Consider the following 21,644-nt stretch of genomic DNA (forward strand, 5'->3'; position numbering starts at 1 on the left):
TCATGTATATTGCGTTTCTGAGCCCATACTCTGGGAAACACGTGGTCCTCTGGTGGTGGTGAAGGTCCCTGTGAGCTAAGGACCATCTGTCAACATTCTTATCACTACTAGTGTCTATCCCTATCAGGCACTAGAAGCACTTAAGAAAATCTTGCGAATGAATGAATGATATACAAAAATATTTGATACTGGCTTTAGTTGGAACAAGAAAATGAACTTTGTGTACCACAGACATCTGTGACTAGAGTGGCCGTCACCAGAAAGGCTGCTTCTTCCAGCTACTATGCTCTAAATACAATAACCTGAATCTTAGCACGACTGGACTTCACCTGGACTTTGCCTTGACTTCGCCTTGGCCCCAGCTGCCCAAAGTTTCTCTCAGAGCTTCAGCTTAACCCCTGATGTGCTCACCAGCACCAAGGCGCCCTCCTGAGTGCTTTGCGGGGGGTGGGATGGCGTTTGTGGGAAAGGCCGGCTACTTCTGGCATTTCAAAGGCGCCTCCAATCCCTGACCTTTAAGTTGTGCCGCATTCTCTCCACTCTTTCGCCCTTCTCTGTCCTCACAATTGAGTCTGGGCTGGTGAAGCCTACTGAGGGAGGGGAGTGTACACACATGCACACGCGCGCGCGCGCACACACACACACTCATATATGGTGTTATTAATAATTCAGGACTCAGAGTTTATCTAAGAGAAGACGCTCGACCGGGTGTGAGAGAGCGCGCGGGAGAGAGAGCGAGCCAAGGAAGCGGAAGGCGGCGGCGCGGGCTGTCTCCTGGGGCAGCAGTCCCACCTGCTGTGGGGGGCGCCGCTGGGGAGGGGCCGAGCCGCGCGCACGCCCGCACGCCCCGCCCCGCCCCGCTCGCCGCGCGGCCCGGCGACGGGGGAGTTCCCGTGAGTGGCCTCGCGCCCAGATCGCGCGGGGGGCTGTTCGGGTGGAGGCGGGGGAGCCGCCGGGACACCAAAATAGGAGCTGCTTGTGGGGTGGAGCGGCACTAGCTGGCGGCCTCCGAGCGCCTCTTCCAAAGATGGTCAGAGGGGCCGGAGGCGTCCCCGCTCCCGCTCGCTGCTAGCCCGCGGGCCAGCGCCGCGTCCCAAGCCCCGGCGGGAGGTAGGTGCGGTGCGGACCCGCAGCCCGAGGCCGGCCTGCGGGGAGCGAGCGGGGCCGGGCGCGGGGAGCGGGGCCGGGCGCGGGGAGCGGGGCCGGGCGCGGGGAGCGGGGCCGGGCGCGGGGAGCGGGGCCGGGCGCGGGGAGCGGGGCCGGGCGCGGGGAGCGGGGCCGGGCGCGGGGAGCGGGGCCGGGCGCGGGGAGCGGGGCCGGGCGCGGGGAGCGGGGCCGGGCGCGGGCAGCGAGGCCGCGCGGGAGAGGAGCGCAGACAATGGCCGCGCGGGCGCCGGGCCGAGCCGAACGCGTTGCGCGGGGGCTGCCTGCGGCGTCCTACCCACACCTGCGCGGAGCGCCGGGCAGAGGGACGCGGCACCGGGCCCGCGGGCGGCACGCTGCGCCCTCGAGTCAAGCCCCGCTCCTGGCCCCGGGGCGGGGCGGTCTCCGGGCGGGAACGTGGGCCGGGGCCCAGGCGCGGGGCGCGCGGAAACCCCTGCGGCGGGCGCGGGGGAGGGGGCGCGGGCTGCAAGGGCTGCGCCGAGCAGCCTTCCTTTCTTTCCCTCCTTAAGCGAAAGGGCTCAGGATTTCCCTTTTCCGAGACCTCTTCTTGTCCATTTATATTTCCATCATCCCTTTCTTGGCATTTCGATGTGATTTGAAAGGGAGACGAGCTTGGGGAAAAGGTTGAATTGGGGCCGAGCCGAGACAGCTGAGGTCCGGCCTCGAGTGGGGTGACCCTCGGACACTTGCCTTGCCTAGTGTGGGATCTCATCTCCGAACGCCAGACCAGGGTAGATTGCGGTGAATGGAATAGCAAATCAGTACTCTCAAAAGGACTACTGAAAAAGCCAGGAGCCTCATTTCAAGCTCCTAGCTACCCTGAATTTAAATTGACCACCATATAAATGATCAAACAGTCCATCCACATTTTGCATTTATTATTTAGATGCTGAACTTAGTCCAGCTTTGGAGTATATCCGATGCTAGTCAAGTTATTTAGCGTTGATTATTTAAGAGAATGTGCAACATTGAAAACACATTTGTTATTTCATATTTATTGCAGCCATGGCTCTAAAAGGACAAGAAGATTATATTTATCTTTTCAAGGATTCAACACATCCAGTGGATTTTCTGGATGCATTCAGAACATTTTACTTGGATGGATTATTTACTGATATTACCCTTCAGTGTCCTTCAGGCATAATCTTCCACTGTCACCGAGCCGTTTTAGCTGCTTGCAGCAATTATTTTAAGGCAATGTTCACAGCTGACATGAAAGAAAAATTTAAAAATAAAATAAAACTCTCTGGCATCCACCATGATATTCTGGAAGGCCTTGTAAATTATGCATACACTTCCCAAATTGAAATAACTGAAAGAAATGTTCAAAGCCTGCTTGAGGCAGCGGATCTGCTACAGTTCCTTTCAGTAAAGAAGGCTTGTGAGCGGTTTTTGGTAAGGCACTTGGATATTGATAATTGTATTGGAATGCACTCCTTTGCAGAATTTCATGTGTGTCCAGAACTAGAGAAGGAATCTCGAAGAATTCTATGTTCAAAGTTTAAGGAAGTGTGGCAACAAGAAGAATTTCTGGAAATCAGCCTTGAAAAGTTTCTCTTTATCTTGTCCAGAAAGAATCTCAGTGTTTGGAAAGAAGAAGCTATCATAGAGCCAGTTATTAAGTGGACTGCTCATGATGTAGAAAATCGAATTGAATGCCTCTGTAATCTACTGAGCTATATCAACATTGATGTAGATCCAGTGTACTTAAAAACAGCCTTAGGCCTTCAAAGAAGCTGCCTGTTCACCGAAAATAAGATCCGCTCCCTAATATACAATGCCTTGAATCCCATGCATAAAGAGATTTCCCAGAGGTCCACAGCCACAATGTATATAATTGGAGGCTATTACTGGCATCCTTTATCAGAGGTTCACATATGGGATCCTTTGACAAATGTTTGGATTCAGGGAGCAGAAATACCAGATTATACTAGGGAGAGCTATGGTGTTACATGTTTAGGACCCAACATTTATGTAACTGGGGGCTACAGGACGGATAACATAGAAGCTCTTGACACAGTGTGGATCTATAACAGTGAAAGTGATGAATGGACAGAAGGTTTGCCAATGCTCAATGCCAGGTATTACCACTGTGCAGTCACCTTGGGTGGCTGTGTCTATGCTTTAGGTGGTTACAGAAAAGGGGCTCCAGCAGAAGAGGCTGAGTTCTATGATCCTTTAAAAGAGAAATGGATTCCTATTGCAAACATGATTAAAGGTAAGTGGAGATTATGTTTATTTTGTATTTTTTAGATGTCTGGGGCTAGGCCAGCAGTCTCACTTCTCTTGAATTTATCACTTTGGGATGCTATCTAGGAACTATAGTGAATTATACAAATAATGCTACACAGAATGTTCCAGATAAAAACAGTATAGCATAGTTCCCAACTTGTCTGAGAGTTATGAGAATTTATATTCAAGTCAAGGGCTAGATGAAGAGACAAATCTGGACAGTTTTTCATTTTTTCGTGTTCTTAAAATTGAACCCTTTAAAATTCTGCTATTCAACTTTTTTCCTCTCAAAATACGCTGATCAGCTCTCAAGAGGTCCTTCATTAAAACCTTGGAAGGTTTGGTCCCTACAGGATGTAACAGTACATTCTTCCAGGAACTAGAGACAACGTCTGCTTTTGCAATTCAGTCCTCTCTGAGAGGGGCAGACACCATACTCTCCCTCATGTGGACCACAGAACCCGGCGCACCCCTGGGTCTCGGTATCTGTCTGATAAACACTATTTTCTGCTGTGTTTGGCGATTTGTTAGCCTTGCTCTCCTTCTCTCCCACTGGAAAAAAAGTTAAATGGGAATCTTATTTCATTGTATTTATTCATTGTTGCTGAGGAGTTGTACAAAAACAACTGGTAGGTTGTTACCAAATTTGTATCATTTTGTCCCAAATGTTTCTTCCCAGGCTTTTCTGTTTCTTTTTTAATGCTAGTGAGAGTGTGGGAATTTGACCTGGTCTGGAAATCTGACCTGGTATGATCCTTGGATGACAGGCAGGAAGCTGAGAGGCAGAACAGACTTGGGATCAGGCACGCTGCCTCTGAAGCTAAACTGCCTGCATCCAGATCCCTGCTTTCCTCTTACTTGCTGATGAGTTCTGGCAAATTGTTTAATCACCCTGTGCCCCCGTTTTGTCATCTGTATAATGGGGATGACAATATTACCTAGTCTCGGATCATTGAGAAGATTAAATTAATCTATGCTTGTGAAGTGCCTAGAACAGTGTCTGACACAGAGTAAGCATGCTATAAATGGTAGGCATGATTGTCCTGAGTGTCGGTATTGAAGGACCTGTCATCTCTTATAGAGCAGAAATTGATTTCATGTGAAGTCGTGACCACTCTCACACCAGGGTGGGAGAAGGTAGCAGAAAGCCCGGTGCTGTTGCTCCCCTGGTTTTTGTCTTTGCCTGAGTCTCACCACTACTTGCCGATTCCAGGAGGGCTCTGAATGTCCTGACCCCTCTTCTGCAAAAGAAATAAGAAAAGTCCATATATTTAAGCAGCTATTGTAAACTAGCATACATTTCTGTTCTGTTTTTTAAGGGCGATTCTGTTTTTTAACAGTTTCGGTGGTTTTGTGGCTCAGAGTATATTTCTTTTTCTTTTTCTTTTTTTTTTTTTTTTTGAGATGGAGTCTCACTCTGTCTCCCAGGCTGGAATGCAGTGGCGTGATCTTGGCTCACTGCAACCTCTGCCTCCCAGGTTCAAGCAATTCTCCTGCCTCAGCCTCCTGAGTAGCTGGGATTACAGGCATGTGCCACCACACCTAGCTAATTTTTGTATTTTTAGTAGAGACGGGGTTTCACCATGTTGGCCAGGCTGGTATTGAACTCCTGACCTCAAGTGATCCCCCCCACCTTGGCCTCCCAAAGTGCTGGGATTACAAGGGTGGGTTCAGAGTATATTTCTTTGAGAATGAAAGCTTATTACTTTACTGAAATTTTAAAAATTTATATTTAGAACAGTGCTTGCTAAAAAAAACATGCTGCGATGGTGTATTTACTGTGAAACAAAAGCCATATGTATGCTTGTGTTAACCTTGAGTGGAGTAGGAGACCTTCATACCTCAAAGTCCTCCCTCACCTGCTAACTAGGTCTGAAATTCCAGTTTTATACTTTGAACTCAAAGCTTTGATTCTTGTTTATATCTAGTCATCCCAGGGAGAGGTAACACTGCCAGTTATGTGCAGTTTTGACTACTACTTGTTTTGGTGGGTGGACTCATACAGAACTTTTTTTAAACAATTTTTTAAATTTTATTTTTAATTTTTAAAACTAGAAATGGGGGTCTCACTATGTTGCCCAGGCTGGTCTTGAACCCCTGGCCTCAAGTGATTCTCCCACCTTGGCCTCCCAAAGTGTGGGGATTATGGGTGTGAACCACCACACCCAGCCATACTGAACTTTTAGATTCCCATTTTTTGGTAGAAAGGATAACATTTTTTTCAATTCGTTTTATTTTGTAGCCTTGAAATGAAATAGCAGCTTTCTCTGGTAATAAACTTAATTTGGGTACAGTCAAATTTAAAATTTATTTCCTTTTTTTGGTCCTGGACCCAAATTAAGTTCACTAATGTACAGAGAAGAAATAAATACTTGGCTGTTTAGGAACTCCTAAATCTTTATTTTTTTCCATCATAACTGCTCTACTTATAAACCCACTTTTATTTTGGAATAGAAAGGAACAAGAAGATTGAACCGTATAATGCAAAATGGTGCTAGGTAAAAGTTAGTGGAAAGACAAAACCAACATTTTCAACTAAAATGATCCTCATCATCTTTCTTCCTTTTTTCATCTTCCCTCCAAACCTATTTCCTCCCCATCCTCCCCCTCCTCCTCCTCCCCCCCCTTCCCCTCCCCCATCCCCTCTCCCTCCTTCGGCCTTCTTCTTCCTCCTCCTCCTTCCCTCCCCCTCCTTCCCCTCCTTGCCTTCCCCCACCCCTCCTTGTTTTGGCATCAGTGATTCCAGTTTTTCCAGCTCAGGACCTCAAAATTGGTTTGGTTTGCCTCTGCGTCAGTCAGTCATCAAGACTTGTGTGTTTTACCTGTCTCTTTCCTGTATGCTCTTCCCTCCATACCCAAAGCCCCTTCAAAATCAGGCCCTCGAGACCGCCCACCCTGGCCAGTAACTAGATATTTCTGGTACCTGTTCTTCCTTTGTTAGTTGCTCTATTCCTCTGTTTAAAAAACTTTAAAATCTGGCTGAATTAAATCCAGATTCTTTGTTGGGTGTCAGTATCCTTTGCTACATGGCTTCAACTTAACATGCCAGCCTTAAAGTCCCATGCAACAACTCCCAATGTGCCACGTGTCCTGGTCAAACTGGGCTACTTGACATTGTCCAGTAAGCCTTTGCACTGGCTTTTCCCTCTGTCTAGAATGGCCTCCTCTCACCTATACCTGCCAACTTCCTACCATCACCCAGGTCAAATTCCACCACCACCTGCTGTGATTTCCCCTGTCAAATGCAGTGTTTCCTTGCCCTGACCGTGCCCAGCAGTTCATCTGTCCCTTTTTTCATGGTGTTTCTTCCATTTTATACCTAGTGTTCTAATTACAGCCATGATGTGCCACTTAACAATGGGGATATGTTCTGAGAAATGTGTGATTAGGCAATTTTGTCATGCGAACATTATACTTAAACAACAGGCTATACCATACTAATCGTACAGCCTAATACACATCTAGGCTGTATGGTATAGCCTGTTCCTCCTAGGCTTCAGGCCTGTATAGCATGTTACTATACTGAATATTCTAAGCAGTATAACACAATGGTAAGTCTTCGTGTATCTAAACATAGAAAAGGTACAGTAAAAATACAGCATAAAAGATAAAAATGGTAGACCTATTTAGGGCACTGACCATGAATGGAGCTTGCAGGACTGGAAGTTGTTCTGGTTGAGTCAGTGAGTAAGTGGGGAGGGATTGTGAAGGGCTAGGACATTACTGTACACTACTGTAGACTTTTTACTTTTTTTGAGACAGGGTCTTGCTCTGACACTTAGGCTGGACTGCAGTGATGTAAACACAGCTCACTACAGCCTTGACCTCCCGAAATCAAGCAATCCTCCCACCTCAGCCTCCCGAGTAGCTGGGACTACAGGCACATGCTATCACACGTGCCTACTTTTTTATTTTTTGTAGAGATGTGGTCTCACTTTGTAGTCCAGGCTGGTCTGAAACTCCTCCTGGGCTCAAGTGATCCCCTGCCTCAGCCTCCTAAACTGCTGGAATTACAGGCATTACCGTAGACTTTGTATAGCTTATAAAAATATTTCCTTTTTATCCTTATTCTATAAGCTTTTTTTTTTTTTTTTTTTTTTGAGACGGAGTCTCGCTCTGTCACCCAGGCTGGAGTGCAGTGGCACTATCTTGGCTCACTGCAAGCTCCGCCTCCCGGGTTCATGCCATTCTCCTGCCTCAGCCTCCCAAGTAGCTAGGACTACAGGTGCCCGCCACCACGCCTGGCTAATTTTTTGTATTTTTAGGGAGACGGGGTTTCACCGTGTTAGCCAGGATGGTCTCAATCTCCTGACCTTGTGATCCGCCCGCCTCAGCCTCCCAAAGTGCTGGGATTACAGGCGTGAGCCACCGCGCCCGGCCTCTATAAGCTTTTTTATATTTTATATATATATAACTTATTTATTGATTTTTTTACTTGTTAAACTTTTTTGTTAAAAAGTAAGACACAGACATACACATTAGCCGAGGCCTATACAGGGTCAGGATCATCAATATCACTGTCTTCCACCTCCACATCTTGTTCCACTTGCAGGCTTTCAAGGGCAATAACAGGCATAGAGCTATCCTCTCCTATGATAATAATGCCTTCTTCTGGAATACCTCTTGAAGGACCTGCCAGAGGCATAGATTTATTTACACCAGCATCACCAGAAACACATGAGAATGCTTTATGCCATTGTCTTTAAAACAGCTACCGCAGTATCACTAGGTGATAGGAAATTTTCCACTCCATTATAATTTTATGGAGATCATTGTGCATGGTGCATGGTTGTATTTGTGTGCACGTCTCACCCTCTCTTAAGAGCACAAAGAGCCTTCCTTTTTTATTCTTTTGTCCCTTATAGCACTTAGCACAGTACCTTGCATTTTACCATCAGTAATAACAAAAACAACAGTAAATTTAGCCCAGTGTTCACTGCAAAAAAGAATAAAAGATCAATCTAAAGATGTGATTTTAATTAATACATAGGTGTGGGAAATGCTACTGCCTGTGTCTTACACGATGTTATCTACGTCATTGGTGGCCACTGTGGCTACAGAGGAAGCTGCACCTATGACAAAGTTCAGAGCTACAATTCCGATATCAACGAATGGAGCCTCATCACCTCCAGTCCACATCCAGGTAACAAAAATACTGTCTCAAATAGTATATGTTATTATGTAGTTTAGTAGCATAAAGGATGGCTAAAAATGGACTGGAAATAGAAAATGCTGATTTTATTGTAGACTACACATCGGTAGAATTAAAAGTCTCAAAATATTCATATATATCCATCCAACAATAATCACAATGAGATTCTGATTGGGTCATATCTACAAATATTTTCCCTGATGTCTTTATACAAGGCACATTATAAGTCTATGTGGTCAAAAATATTAGCGTCTTCAAAATGTTTTTCCTTTATGTGCCATCTTTCATTTATGACATTAATTATGTAAAATACAATGTTCATAAGTAGTTGAAAAGGACCGTTCTATCGAATAGTCAGAAAGGGTACCCAGTGATTGAAGTTCAGCTAGAGATTGTTTCCTGTTTTAGAAGCATGTTGTTTCTAGGTTTCACTTACTATTAAGCACTCACTACTACAATGTGCAGAGCTGTATGTTGGCCTTACCTTAATACTCATACAGGGAACATGCTGTCTGCCCATAAGGAATGGCCTGCCTTCTTGGATGTCTTCTGTTCTTTGACTTGTGTCTTTGTGAAGAGCTCAGAGGGAAGCACAGGTTTTAGTCTGTTTCAGTTATGCCACAGGTTTAAGTTGTTTTCATTAGGAAAGATTCATATCATCGTACCACCATGTTACCTTGAATCATTTTCCATACAGCATCAGGCTTTCATGTGGGTCAGTGGAGGGAGTAGTTGAAATTCACAAGCTGGAACCATCTGAGAGGACTAGTATTACTTACCATAGATCAGGCACTGGCTAAGCACTTCATATGTGTATTACCTCAGATTCTCACTACAAGTCTGTGAGCAGGTATTGTCACCATTTTACATATTTGGGAATCGAGGCTTAGAAACAATAAGTAACTTTTCCAAGGTCACAGTTTCACAGTTTGAAAGTGGTAGACCAGGGTTCAAAATCTGGCGGTCTGATTCCATAACTTGTGCTGTAGCCACTAAACAATCTGTCTCTCCTTAAGGGAGCAGACTCTCCTGCTTTCAGCCGAGGCAGCTACTTCCAGCCCATACGTCATCTATCCCATATGATGGTTCAGCTGAAGCACACCTAAATCTAGTGCTGCATCTCCATATGCCCAGGCTTTGCATGAGAAGAAACTTTAGCCACAGGCTTCCCTGGCTGCAAAGACACCATGGAATGGGTAAACTTCTGCCTCCTAGTAGCCCAAATGGACCATCCCAGACTCCCCACCACTTTCTGCTGTGATCAATGAAGTTATAATGGAAAGGAATAATAACAACTCATAGTGAGAAATAGCTAGCATTTATTCAGTCAGTGTGTGGCAGGCACAAACTATTCCAGTAATTTTACATGTATAATCTGTTTAAACCTCAAAATAATTCCATGAGCTAGGTACCGTTTTTATCACATTTTATAGGACACTGAGGTACAAAGAGATTATATGAATTGCCCAAGGTTAGCCAGCTAGTGCTTATTAGAACTGAGGTTCAAACCTAGACAGTCTGGCTTGAACTTCACTGTTATCTCACCTGAACCTCATGTTAACCTTAGAAGTTAGATGTTACTCTGCCTGTTTTGTGGATAAGCTTATCTTTACAAAGAAAATCCGATACATGAAAAGTCAGAATTCACAAATTAGAGGGCAGTTATTTATATTATAAATTTAATGTATATGTCATTAAGAGGTTCCCTCAAAAATAAGTTTTCCATAACAGAGTTCATATAGCTTATTAACTACATGAAAAAGAGTCTGAGAGACAGTGTCACTTTGGAGTTAATCCAAAGTATTAATAAGTCATGGCAAATTGAAAATCCAAAATAAATGTTAAATTATAGTATAAATCAATGGTAACATAATATGCATCCACGTGTAGTTTTGATTTACATTGAACTTTTTCCTGATGAAACATAAAAAACAGATTTTAAATCAATACCTTGCATGATGTGTTCTGTTTAGCTTTCACAGTCCTTAAAATATTTTTGAACTGGCTTGTTACCAATATTTAAAATTTAAGAGATTTCAAGTAAAAATCATTATTTCTGTCCTTTAGAAGAAATGGGAAGACCTAGCAGCCTTGGATGTATTCCTTCTAGGCAGCAGTCACGGGAGCCGGGGGGCAGCTGTTCCCCTAAATGAGGCTTGTGTGCTCTGTTTTACCACAGTCCTTCCAGTTCTCCTCACGTCACTGACCTAGGGGGCCTGTGCCGTTGTTTTTCTTGCTCTCGGCTGGCTTTGCTCAGCTAGTCTGTTAAATCCTTAAGCTCTTAAAGGCTGTGCATTTGCAGCCACTGAATTATAGCAAGGTTTGTTTCTTACGGATTTTAGCAGTACCTCCTGAGGAATTAAAATGTCATCCTTGAGTTGACTTCATAGAGATACATTGCTTACACTGAGAAGAAATGACTACTATTATTTTTTAAAGATAATGTAAGTATTATATTTTATCTTAACCTCTTTAATGGGGTAGTTTTTATAATTGGAAAACACGGGCCTATAGTTACATTGAATTCAAGGTGACATTTATTGAGACCCTACATTGGAAAAGGTAGGATTCTGATAATTATGTAAGATGATTAAGTGCTAGTCTTTACTGCCGTAGGAGCTCAGAATCCAGGAGCAAATATACATACATAATGGAAATACAGGACAGTCTCTGCTAAGTTCTGTAAAAACAAGTGCTATTGAAATTGAGAATAAAAAGAGTGTAAGTCTAATTAAGGGAAATCCGACCATCTTAGAATGCTTCTAGCGGTAGGTGGTTATGAGCTGGGCCTTAAAGAATGGCCCCAAATAAGGAAGGTAGTTTTTGAGGAAGGGTTTTTCTGGCAAGAAGTCAGCCCAGTGGAGGAAGGTGGAAAGGAAAGTTTCAGGTGTATTCCATTACCTGGGAGTAGACATGAATGAATGGAATGGAAGAGGGTAGAATGGGAGATCGGATAGGAGAGCTCAGTTGGAGAGCATGTCATGGAGAGCTTTGAATGGCAGTCTGGGTAATTTTTTTTTTTTTTTTTGAGATGGAGTCTTGCTGTGTTGCCCAGGCTGGAGTGCAGTGGTGTGATCTCGGCTAATCGCAACATCCGCATCCCAGGTTCAAGCTATTCTCCTGCCTCAACCTCCCAAGTTGCTGAGATTACAGGCGCCGCTACTTTGCCCGGCTAATTTTTCATATTGTTAGTAGAGATGGAGTTTCACCATGTTAGCCAGGCTGGTCTCAAACTCCTGACTTTGTGATTCGCCTTCCTCAGCCTCCCAAAGTGCTGGGATTACAGGTGTGAGCCACCACACCCAGCTCAGTCTGGGTAATTTTTAAAATGCAGAATCACAAAGGTTTTCGAGCAAGAGAATGATGTGTGATCAGCTCTAGGTTTTTTTTTTTTTTTTTTTTTAAAGACATTCTCGCTCTGTTGCTTAGGCTGGAGTGCAGTGGCACAATCTTGGGTTCAGCGATTCTTGTGTCTCAGCCTCCCAGGTAGCTGGGATTACAGGCGTGTGCCACCATGCCTGGCTAATTTTTGTATTTTTTTTTAGTAGAGACGGGGTTTCACCATGTTGGCCAGGCTAGTCTTGAACTCCTGGCCTAAAGTCATCCACCCGCCTCAGCCTCCCAAAGCACTGGGATTACAGGCCTGAGCCACTGCACCTGGCCCAGCTCTGGTTTTAAGAAGAGAACTCCTGGCTGGGCGCGGTGGCTCACGTCTGTAATCCCTGCACTTTGGGAGGCCGAGGTAGGCGGATCATGAGGTCAGGAGATCGAGACCATCCTGGCTAACATGGTGAAACCCCATCTCTACTAAAAATACAAAAAAATTAGCCGGGCGTGGTGGCAGGAGCCTGTAGTCCCAGCTACTCGGGAGGCTGAGCCAGGAGAATGGCGTGAACCCGGGAGGCAGAGCTTGCAGTCAGCCGAAGATCGTGCCACTGCACTCCAGCCTGGGTGACAGAGTGAGACTCTGTCTCAAAAAAAAAGAAAAAAAAAAAAGGAAGAGAACTCCTTTTAGGTAGATTGGGAGAAAAACAGCAAGGGGATCTACTAACACTATTGTATCTAACCAAGGGAGAAATGCTGAAAGCCTGAAGAAGTGGTAGGAGTAGAAAAGAGGGGCTGATGTGAGGAATGTCATAGATTCAACAGCTGATTGCCTCCTTGGCTGACAGCATACAGGAGATGAAGGAGAGAAAGGAGTTGACAGTCGTCTCAGGGTCTCTGGCTGGTTGTCTGAGAGAATGAGGTATACTGAAGGAGAAGCTGACAGGAAGGGAGAAGAGGGGAGATGATGAGCTCGATTTTATAGTTCAGAGCGAAGGAATCATTGGATAACCCAAAAGAGCTGTCCAGCAGGCAAAGGGAAATGTGGGTTTGCAGCTGAGGAGGAGGGAGGTAGCTGAATGTAGAGATCTGGGGATTGTTTGCTTGGATGGTGGCTCTGGGTATGGGGATGAATAAGATGCCTTGGTAGGGTGGGACCAGCAATACAGCTACGGGCAGAATCCTAGGAAATGGGCAGAGTTGAGGGATAAGCTGAGGAACAAGAGTGTGTGAAGAGCCGAGAGGAAGCAGTACGTGATAAAGAAGGACCTGTGGAGAGCTGTGTCAAGTGGGGAGAGAACTTTCCTGGCTTGCCATTTATTTACCTGCCTTGCCATTGGCAAGTAGATTAAGCTCTTGGGCCTTACTTTCCAGTAAAATCAGGAAGTTAGACTACATAAACCTTACAGGCTCTTCAATGAGAAAAGATCTTAGGAAAAAAAATTGAAATCAATTCAAATGGATATTGTGGTTTTCTCTGAATCCCTCTAGCTGTTTGTTCATATCACTCATCTAACACTGAATACAGACTGCTGTGTGTTGATGTTTTATACTTGTGTGTAAACTTTTGAGCCGTAGCAGATGGTGTCACTCCCATTCTTGATTATTAATTTGTTCACTCATTCATGTCTAACATATCTGCTGTGTGCATCCTACATGCTGCTATATACTCAGTGCTAGGAGCGCAGTGAGCAAGGCACAGTCCCAGAGCCTCAGTGGCTTAGAGGGGTTAACTAACAAGAAAAAAAGCAATTACAGCTCAGGAAGAAAAAGTTCCTATCCACAATAATAGAACATGTGTTGTATTTGAGTAAAAGAGAAAAAATGATTAGGAATCACTTTACTTAAATATTTTTACTGCTATAGGAAGACAGATGGCTTTCTTAACATATGAATCAAAAATTGGGGTGTTTTGATAAACTTCAAGTAATTTAAGAAAAGCCTAGTGAGTGATGTTGAATCACTTTTACCAACTGATAAAATATTTGAACTATCATTAATTTTCACAATAACCGTTAATTGAATGAGTCATATAATTGATATAAGCAGTGTTTCACAAGTACTTGAAACAAGTAAATCCTATAAAAATTCAACATGTAAATAACTGGAAAGTAAAAAATGAGTTTTTAACAAGTAGGATAATTATTTTCTTGGATGTCAGTAACTTGAGAAAAATATGTGGAAGCGAAGCAAAAATGCAATCTTCTAAGACTTTCCTTAGCTGTCAAAACCTAGGGAGGGCCGGGCACGGTGGCTCACGCCTGTAATCTCAGTGCATTGCTTGAGTCCAGGAGTTCAAGACTAGCACCTGGGCAACATGGCAAAACCCCATCTCTACTAAAAATACAAAAATTAGCCAGGCATGGTGGCGCACACCTGTAATCTCAGCTACAGTGCATACCTGTAATCCTGGCTACTTGGGTGGCTGAAGCATAAGAATCACTTGAACCTGGGAAGCAGAGGTTGCAGTGAGCCGAGATTGCGCCACTGCACTCCAGCCTGGGAGACAGAGCGAGACTCTGTCTCTTAAAAAAAAAAAAAAAAAAAAAAAAAAACTGAGGGAGAACTTTACGGATAAGAAGTTGTCTTCCACTCCTAAAGAGGAAATCACTTTTTTTTTTTTTTTTTTTTTAAGAGACAGGGTCTCACCGTGTTGTCCAGACTAGCCTTGAACTCCTGGGCTCAAGCAATCCTCCAGCCTCAGCCTCCCCAGTAGCTAGGATTACAGGTGTGCACCACCACACTCATCTGGAAATCACATTTCTGATTGTATTCTTTCTAAAGAGGGGCTTGCTTATAAGCTTTCCTTCTACGTTATTATGTGAGGACACATTGGGACACAAGCGTACAAAGTACAGTTCATTCATTATCCAACACATATTTATTGAATTCTCACAAGGTGCCAGACAGTTGCCATTCTCCAATTAGGAATAGGTTAGTGAGCAGGACACAGTTCCTGTGCTGCCAGGAGGGAGAGAGAGACGATAAGAAACACACCTGGCTCACACATGTAAGCCCTGCACTTTGAGAGGCTGAGGCAGAGGAGGATCTCTTGAGGCCAGGAGTTGTAGACCAGCCTGGGCAACAAAGGGAGACCCCATCTCTACAAAAATACAAAAATTAGCCAGTTGTGGTGATATGTACCTATAGTCCCAGCTTCTTGAGAGGCTGAGATGGGAGGATTACTTGAGCCCAGGAGTTTGAGGCTATATTGAGCTATGATTGTGCCATTGCACTCCAACCTGGGTGACAGAGCAAGACCCTGTCTCTAAAAAAGAAAATAAACATTCCAGATAATGAGAAGTGCTATGGTGAGAATTAAAATAGGATGATGTGGTAGAGACCCCTGCCTGGCCACTTCAGGCTGGGTGGTCAGGGAATGCCCTTTGAAGAGGTGAGAGTAAGACAAGACCGGAATGACAGGAAGGACGCAGCTGTGCAGAGACCTGGGGAGAGGAGAGACTTCAAGGCAGAAGGAACAGCTCAGCGATAGTGCGCTAAATCTTTCCTTGCTTTAATTTGAATGTACTGACAAATCCTCCTCTTCCTTTGGGGCTCCAGCTAGAGGTTTTTAAGTGTAATTTTATGACTGATATTCCCAGAGAGTGAACTGACAGGCTAGGAGTGATGATAAAAGCGGGGATGTGGAAGAAAACAGGGCAGAGACCGGGATGAGGCAAATGAGATGCTTCAGGCACAAACTGTAAGGCCACGTGGTGTAAATGACTCACAGAGTTCTGCCTCCCTGCATTTTGCACCCTAAGCACTTCGCTAGCCTCACTCTTGTCACAGCCCTGGGAAGAAGGGAGAAGAAGTAGAGTTGTGAGATATCCTGGTGCTTTGAAGATCCAGCAGGTTTGGGTGTAGAGGGGGAGATAAAATGGAAAACATTAAAACAGCCTAGGAGGAGGACCCCCCCATATACATACTTCCAGCCCCAGGACCCGGATCCCACACAGCAGCCCTCCGCCTGGGGGCGCCCTTCACAGCTTCTCAGGATGATAGACTGTCATGCCCCACGAGTCTGGGTGCGTTTCTTTAGCTTCTTGAGTTCATAACTGGACTGGCAGTGTGAGAAGCACACAAGGCCACCCTGTGTGACACCTGTGGCAGCAGGCATGCCAGATTGCCTGCCATTGGTTAAGGAGACAGCTGCCAAGACCTGAAGGGACACTACCGCTTATCGAGTGTGTCTTTCTATAAGGATTCTACTGCTACCATCTTTTACAGATAGGTGTCAAGTAAAAGTTGTCTGTGTTGGGAAATTCCCAGAAAGGTGATCTGTCGGGTGAGTTCCTCCCTGGCCTCCTACAGCGCCAGCTAAGGACAAGCTGAAGGATAATGGCAGCATGGCAGGAACAGGCGATCTGAATTAGGTGACAAGGAATGATTTTCAGCCTCAGCGTTGCAGTATTGTGTGCCTGAATCAAAATGCCACCACTCCCCTATTTTTTGTGTGCTAAATTGTAAAGGATTATTACATTACCACACTGTGGAATCTCTTTTGTTTGTTATCCTTTAAAAAATTGCTCTTTTCTTTTTTTCTTTTTAAAAGAATATGGATTGTGCTCAGTTCCATTTGAAAATAAGCTCTATCTAGTCGGTGGACAAACTACAATCACAGAATGCTATGACCCTGAACAAAATGAATGGAGAGAGATAGCTCCCATGATGGAAAGGAGGATGGAGTGCGGTGCCGTCATCATGAATGGATGTATTTATGTCACTGGAGGATACTCCTACTCAAAGGGAACGTATCTTCAGAGCATTGAGAAATATGATCCAGATCTTAATAAGTGGGAAATAGTGGGTAATCTTCCCAGTGCCATGCGGTCTCATGGGTGTGTTTGTGTGTATAATGTCTGATTGAATCTGCAGAAATGACCAAGCAATCACTTTTTTGGAGTACAGTTTAAAAGAAAAAGAATGCAGGGTTTGAAGTTCCTTACCTGATAATTGTGTCTGGCACATGATAGGGGATCAGTAAATTGTAATTCCTAACCCTACTGTACTCCCAAATATGGTGATTCGTGGTCAAGAAAAGTCATATATATGTGTATATATATGTGTATATATATACGTATATATATGTGTATATATATATATGTATATATATACACAGTTGAATCAGTGGGATTAATACCTATAATCTCTGGTTTTCAAAGGTAATATGGAATATTTGACACTTGGTAAAAGGTGAACTACCTTTGTAGTGAATCTTTTCCTCTTGGTAGCATCAACACTGGGGATAAATCAGAACCATTCTGTGGAATGAAATGTTTCTCAAGAGCCTATAATATAGTAGATAGTGCATATTAAGATGTCTGGCTGAGCATGGTGGCTCATGCCTGTAATCCCAGCACTTTGGGAGGCTGAGGCAGGAGGATCACTTGAGCCTAGGAGTTGGAGACCAACCTGGCGAGACCCTGTCTCAAAAAAAAAAAAAAAAAAAAAAAAAAATTCCATTTAGCTAGCAGGAATTTGAAATTTAAAGAGGGAATCTTCTCTACCTCTACAAAATCAACACTTAACACTTTTTTCACCTTCAGAATTATTTAGAGTGTAGATTTACTTTGTCTAGTTTTTTCCTTTATAGTGTAATTTATTGTTACTCTGTATTTACTGACTACCAGAGATATACAAAATACTGTGCAAAAGATTGTTACTGTTCAAAGAGCTTACAAACTAAATTTAAAAGAATGGCAAGCCTGAAAAATAAATGAGAAAATAGTCAAATATTTGTTTACGCTAAGGACTGTTTTTAATTTTCAGCTTTGATGTAAATTGCTAGTTTAGGTGTCTTTAGTTCAAGCATGTTAGGAAATCCTCTTTATTCTTAAATATAGATACATGTCTGCATATATGATTGAATTTTAGAGCCAGAAAGCATGTAGAGCAGTTGTGATTAGTAGAAAATACATTGACAAAAAGATATTTGCATTTATTTCCCAAAGCTGCCACTAACTAGATTTTGTGACTTAAGTCATTTAACCTCTCCTTGATTAGAGCTTCCTGAGCCATGCACACTGGCACTGCAAATCACAGACAGGCCTAGATATGGATCCCCTCACCCCTTGCTACATCCAAAGGTGGCCTGGGTGGCTGGAGCCTCTGGGCCAGAACCACCTTTGTCCATTTTCCTCTGTGTGCCTACAGCATCGCTTTCCATGTGTGCCATAACTTGGGAATAGTTGGGATGTGTTGCTTAACTCCTTTACACCATTAGTTATCTGTGAGACCATCTATTCCACACTCTTCATTTTTTTAAAAAAGACAATAATTATTTTTAACTTACTGAAGTTTAAAACTACCTAGCACTTCTGATTAAAAAAAAATTTAGAAGGAAAATTTTAATGCATTTATTTCAGATGGCATTTTAAATAGATACAACCCTTTGGAAACACAATATGGTACTACATAGCAAGGGCTGTAAAAATGACCATATCCTTTGCCCCATAAATTCTACTTCTATACTTTTAACCTTAAAAATAATTCAGAAAAAAGATAAATGCATGAAGATGTTTATGTCTGCATTCTTCATAATAACAAAAATTGGGGAAAAAAATCTCCATGTCAAGAAAGTGGGATAAGAAAAATAATGAAGTATTATACTGCCATTAAAATAATTATTTGGAAGACTGTAGAAACGTGGACATGTTTGATACGGTAAGTAAAATGAGTACAATACAAAATAGTATGCATACTATGATTGTGACTTTGTAAAATCTTTATGCATGTGGAAGGTAATATGCAAAACAAATTCATTGTGTTAGTGTAGCGGGATATGGAATGACTTTATTTATTTAAATCTTTTCTTTAATATTACTTTGTATTTTCAATAAAAATAAATCACTGTACATAGTAAGACTGCTTGAATTTGGGCTGATTGGGTTGAAGGATAGTCTGAATTAATGAAAACAAGTGAATTATAGACTACTTCAATCTGTAATTGAATTGTAGACTGTTTTATTGCTCTGAAGAACATTTAGCAATTAATGCTAGAACTAATATGCTGCTCGGTAGTGCTTTAGAGATCCACTTTATGGCATAGGTGAGAACAATTGCAGTCACCTTCCCCTCCTTTGTCAGTTTATGTAGGTCCTATCAACTCCTGAGTCAAGTCTGGCCTTCTATGGAAAGTCTTTCCTGTTTCATCCACAGTAAGACTCCCATTGTCACATTTAAGAATTGGTCATTTATATATGAATTGTGTATCTCTTGGCTAAGTTAGAGATTATGGACCTCATCTTATTCTTGGCCTTCTCAAGATCTAGTATTTCTTATGTATGTCCAGCATACAAGGACGATGATATGGATTATTTTTACAGAAAAGCATGCTGGAGGTGCTTGAAGGATCTTGAAAATAGTTTGTGATCTGAGGTATTTAATTTTCAGCTCCTATTTTCTGTTTGTTTTTTGAATTTTTTTTAAATTTTTTTTTAGTAGAGACAGGGTTTCACCATGTTGGCCAGGCAGGTCTTGAACTCTTGACCTCAGGTGATCCGCCCATTTTGGCATCCCAAAGTGCTAGGATTACAGGCATGAGCCACTGTGCCTGGCCTCTTTTTGAATTTTTAAAATGCTGTACTTTGTGTCAAAAGCTCCTGTTTTCTGTTAAAAAAAGAAAACATTTTTGCTATGGATTTGTGCACAGCAGAAAGGATTAAAAAGGTGTACAGCTTTCTGTCAACTTTTTCAAATTTGAAGTCACTGCAGTATGATGAAAAATATTTTACTAAGGCCAAGCATTTTAGTAATCCCAGCCTGTAATCCCAGCCTGTAATCCCAGTACTTTGGGAGGCTGGGGGTGGGAGAATTGCTTGAGGCCAGGAGTTCGAGACCTGTCTGGGAAACATAGGGAGACCTTATCTGTACAAAAAATAAAAAAATTAGCCCAGCATGGTGCATGCCTGTAGTTCCAGCTACTTGGGATACTGAGTGGAGAGGATCCCTTGAGCCCAGGAGTTTCAGGTTACAGAGAGCCATGATCACACTGTACTCCATCCTGAGCAATGGAGTGAGACCTTGTCTCTACAAAAAAAAAAATATATATATATATATGTATGGTATGTATTTTTGTCTTTCACTAAAATGCAAGCCATTGCTTTGGGAGGTCAAACATTATTTTACAAAATAGTGAAAATCATGGAGATTATTTTAAGCATGGATTAATTAAGATGAGTTTATCCAAATTTTAGAAGTTGTTATTTCTTTTAGGTTTTATTTTCAGTGTTTTAGCTGGAACTGAAAGAGGATTAGCATCTAGGGTACTTGCTCAAAGGCACATTGCCCTATGTTTTCACATTTATATAAATAAATATCTGTAAGCCCCAACCCTCAATGTGACTGTATTTGGAGATACAACCTGTATGGAAGTAATTAAATGAGGTACTGAGGATGGGGCCCTGATTTGACATGATAAGTGTCATTATAAGAAAAGACACCTTGCTGTCTGAAAGCCAGAAGCAAGCCCTCACCAGAACCCAACCATATTGGCACCCTGATCTCAAACTTCCAGCCTTCAGAACTGTGAGAAAAAAAAATTGCTTGTTTGCCACCCATTATGGTAGCCCAAGCTGACTAATACAGACTGCAGAGGAGATCGCCGTTTATATGATCAGTTTAGGTGCTGGATCAGCCAGTAGCAGACAGCCCTCCATCCTCCCTCCCTTCACATATGCAAAGCAACAAAAAGCACTTGTTTTCTTAGTCTGAAAATGTCTGAAACTATAAATACGGCTTACATTTCTTAGGTCACAGCAGACACAGCTTGGGGCTTCTGTCTGCCTTAGAGCAGTTCTTCCAAAGGCTGTGACTGTGCTGATGCCCTCACTCTTTTTCTATGGGACACTATGCTATGGTTTGGATGTTTGACCTCTCCAAGTCTCATGTTGAAATTTGCTCCCCAGTGTTGGAGGTGAGACCTAATGAGAGGTGTTTGGGTCATGGGGGCAGATCCCTCATGGATAGATTAACCCCCTCCCTTGTGGGTGAGTTCTCTGTTCCAATGAGAGCTGGTTGTTAAAAAGAGCCTGGCACCTCCCTTCCATTCTCTTCCTTTTCTTGCCATGTGATCTCTGCATACACAAGCTCCCCTTTGCTTTCCACCGTGAGTGGAAGTAGGTGTGAGGCCCTCATCAGATGCAGATGCCCAATCTTGGACTTTGCAACCATCAGAATCATGAGCTATATAAACCTTTTTTTCTTTTTTCTTTTTCTTTTTTTTTTGAGACGGAGTCTCGCTCTGTCACCAGGCTGGAGTGCAGTGGTGCAATCTCGGCTCACTGCAACCTCCGCCTCCCGGATTCAAGGGATTCTCCTGCCTCAGCCTCCAGAGTAGCTGGGACTACAGGCGTACACTGCCATGCCCAGCTAATTTTTGTATTTTTAGTAGAAACGGGGTTTCACCATGTTGGCTAGGATAGTCTCAATCTCTTTACCTCGTGATCCATCAGCCTTGGCCTCCCAATGTGCTGGCATGAGCCACCCCACCCAGCCTAAATAAACCTTTTTTTCTTAATAAATTACCAGTCTCTGGTATTCTTTTATAACAATACAAAATGGAATAAGACAGAAAATTGGTACTGAGGAGTGGGGTATTACTTTAACAATACCTAAACATGAGGAAGCAGCTTCGGAACTGGGTAATGGGCTGAGGTTGGAAGGTTTGGAGGGCTCAGAATGTAACCAGACTTAGGTTCAGCTGCTGCCGCTCAAACACCAGACGTTAGAGGCTAGGATTGGTGGGAGGAAAAGCAGGTTTAATTGGAGA

At 43.3% G+C, this 21,644-nt stretch overlaps 1 protein-coding gene across 2 annotated transcripts; it reads left to right on the forward strand.

The window, feature by feature from the left end:
• Positions 1 to 850: 850 nt before the first annotated feature.
• On the forward strand, positions 851 to 18,821 carry KLHL23 (kelch like family member 23). 2 transcript variants are annotated; one of them, XM_063712435.1, is made up of 4 exons: positions 851 to 1,110; positions 2,168 to 3,382; positions 8,387 to 8,539; positions 9,565 to 11,569. In XM_063712435.1, exons 2-4 carry the CDS (start codon positions 2,170 to 2,172, stop codon positions 9,807 to 9,809), a joined length of 1,611 nt encoding a protein of 536 aa, XP_063568505.1. In that variant the 5' UTR covers positions 851 to 1,110; positions 2,168 to 2,169; the 3' UTR covers positions 9,810 to 11,569.
• Positions 18,822 to 21,644: the final 2,823 nt, after the last annotated feature.

The sequence above is a fragment of the Pongo abelii genome, chromosome 11, assembly GCF_028885655.2.
Source record: "Pongo abelii isolate AG06213 chromosome 11, NHGRI_mPonAbe1-v2.0_pri, whole genome shotgun sequence".
NCBI classification, from domain to species: Eukaryota; Metazoa; Chordata; class Mammalia; order Primates; family Hominidae; genus Pongo; species Pongo abelii.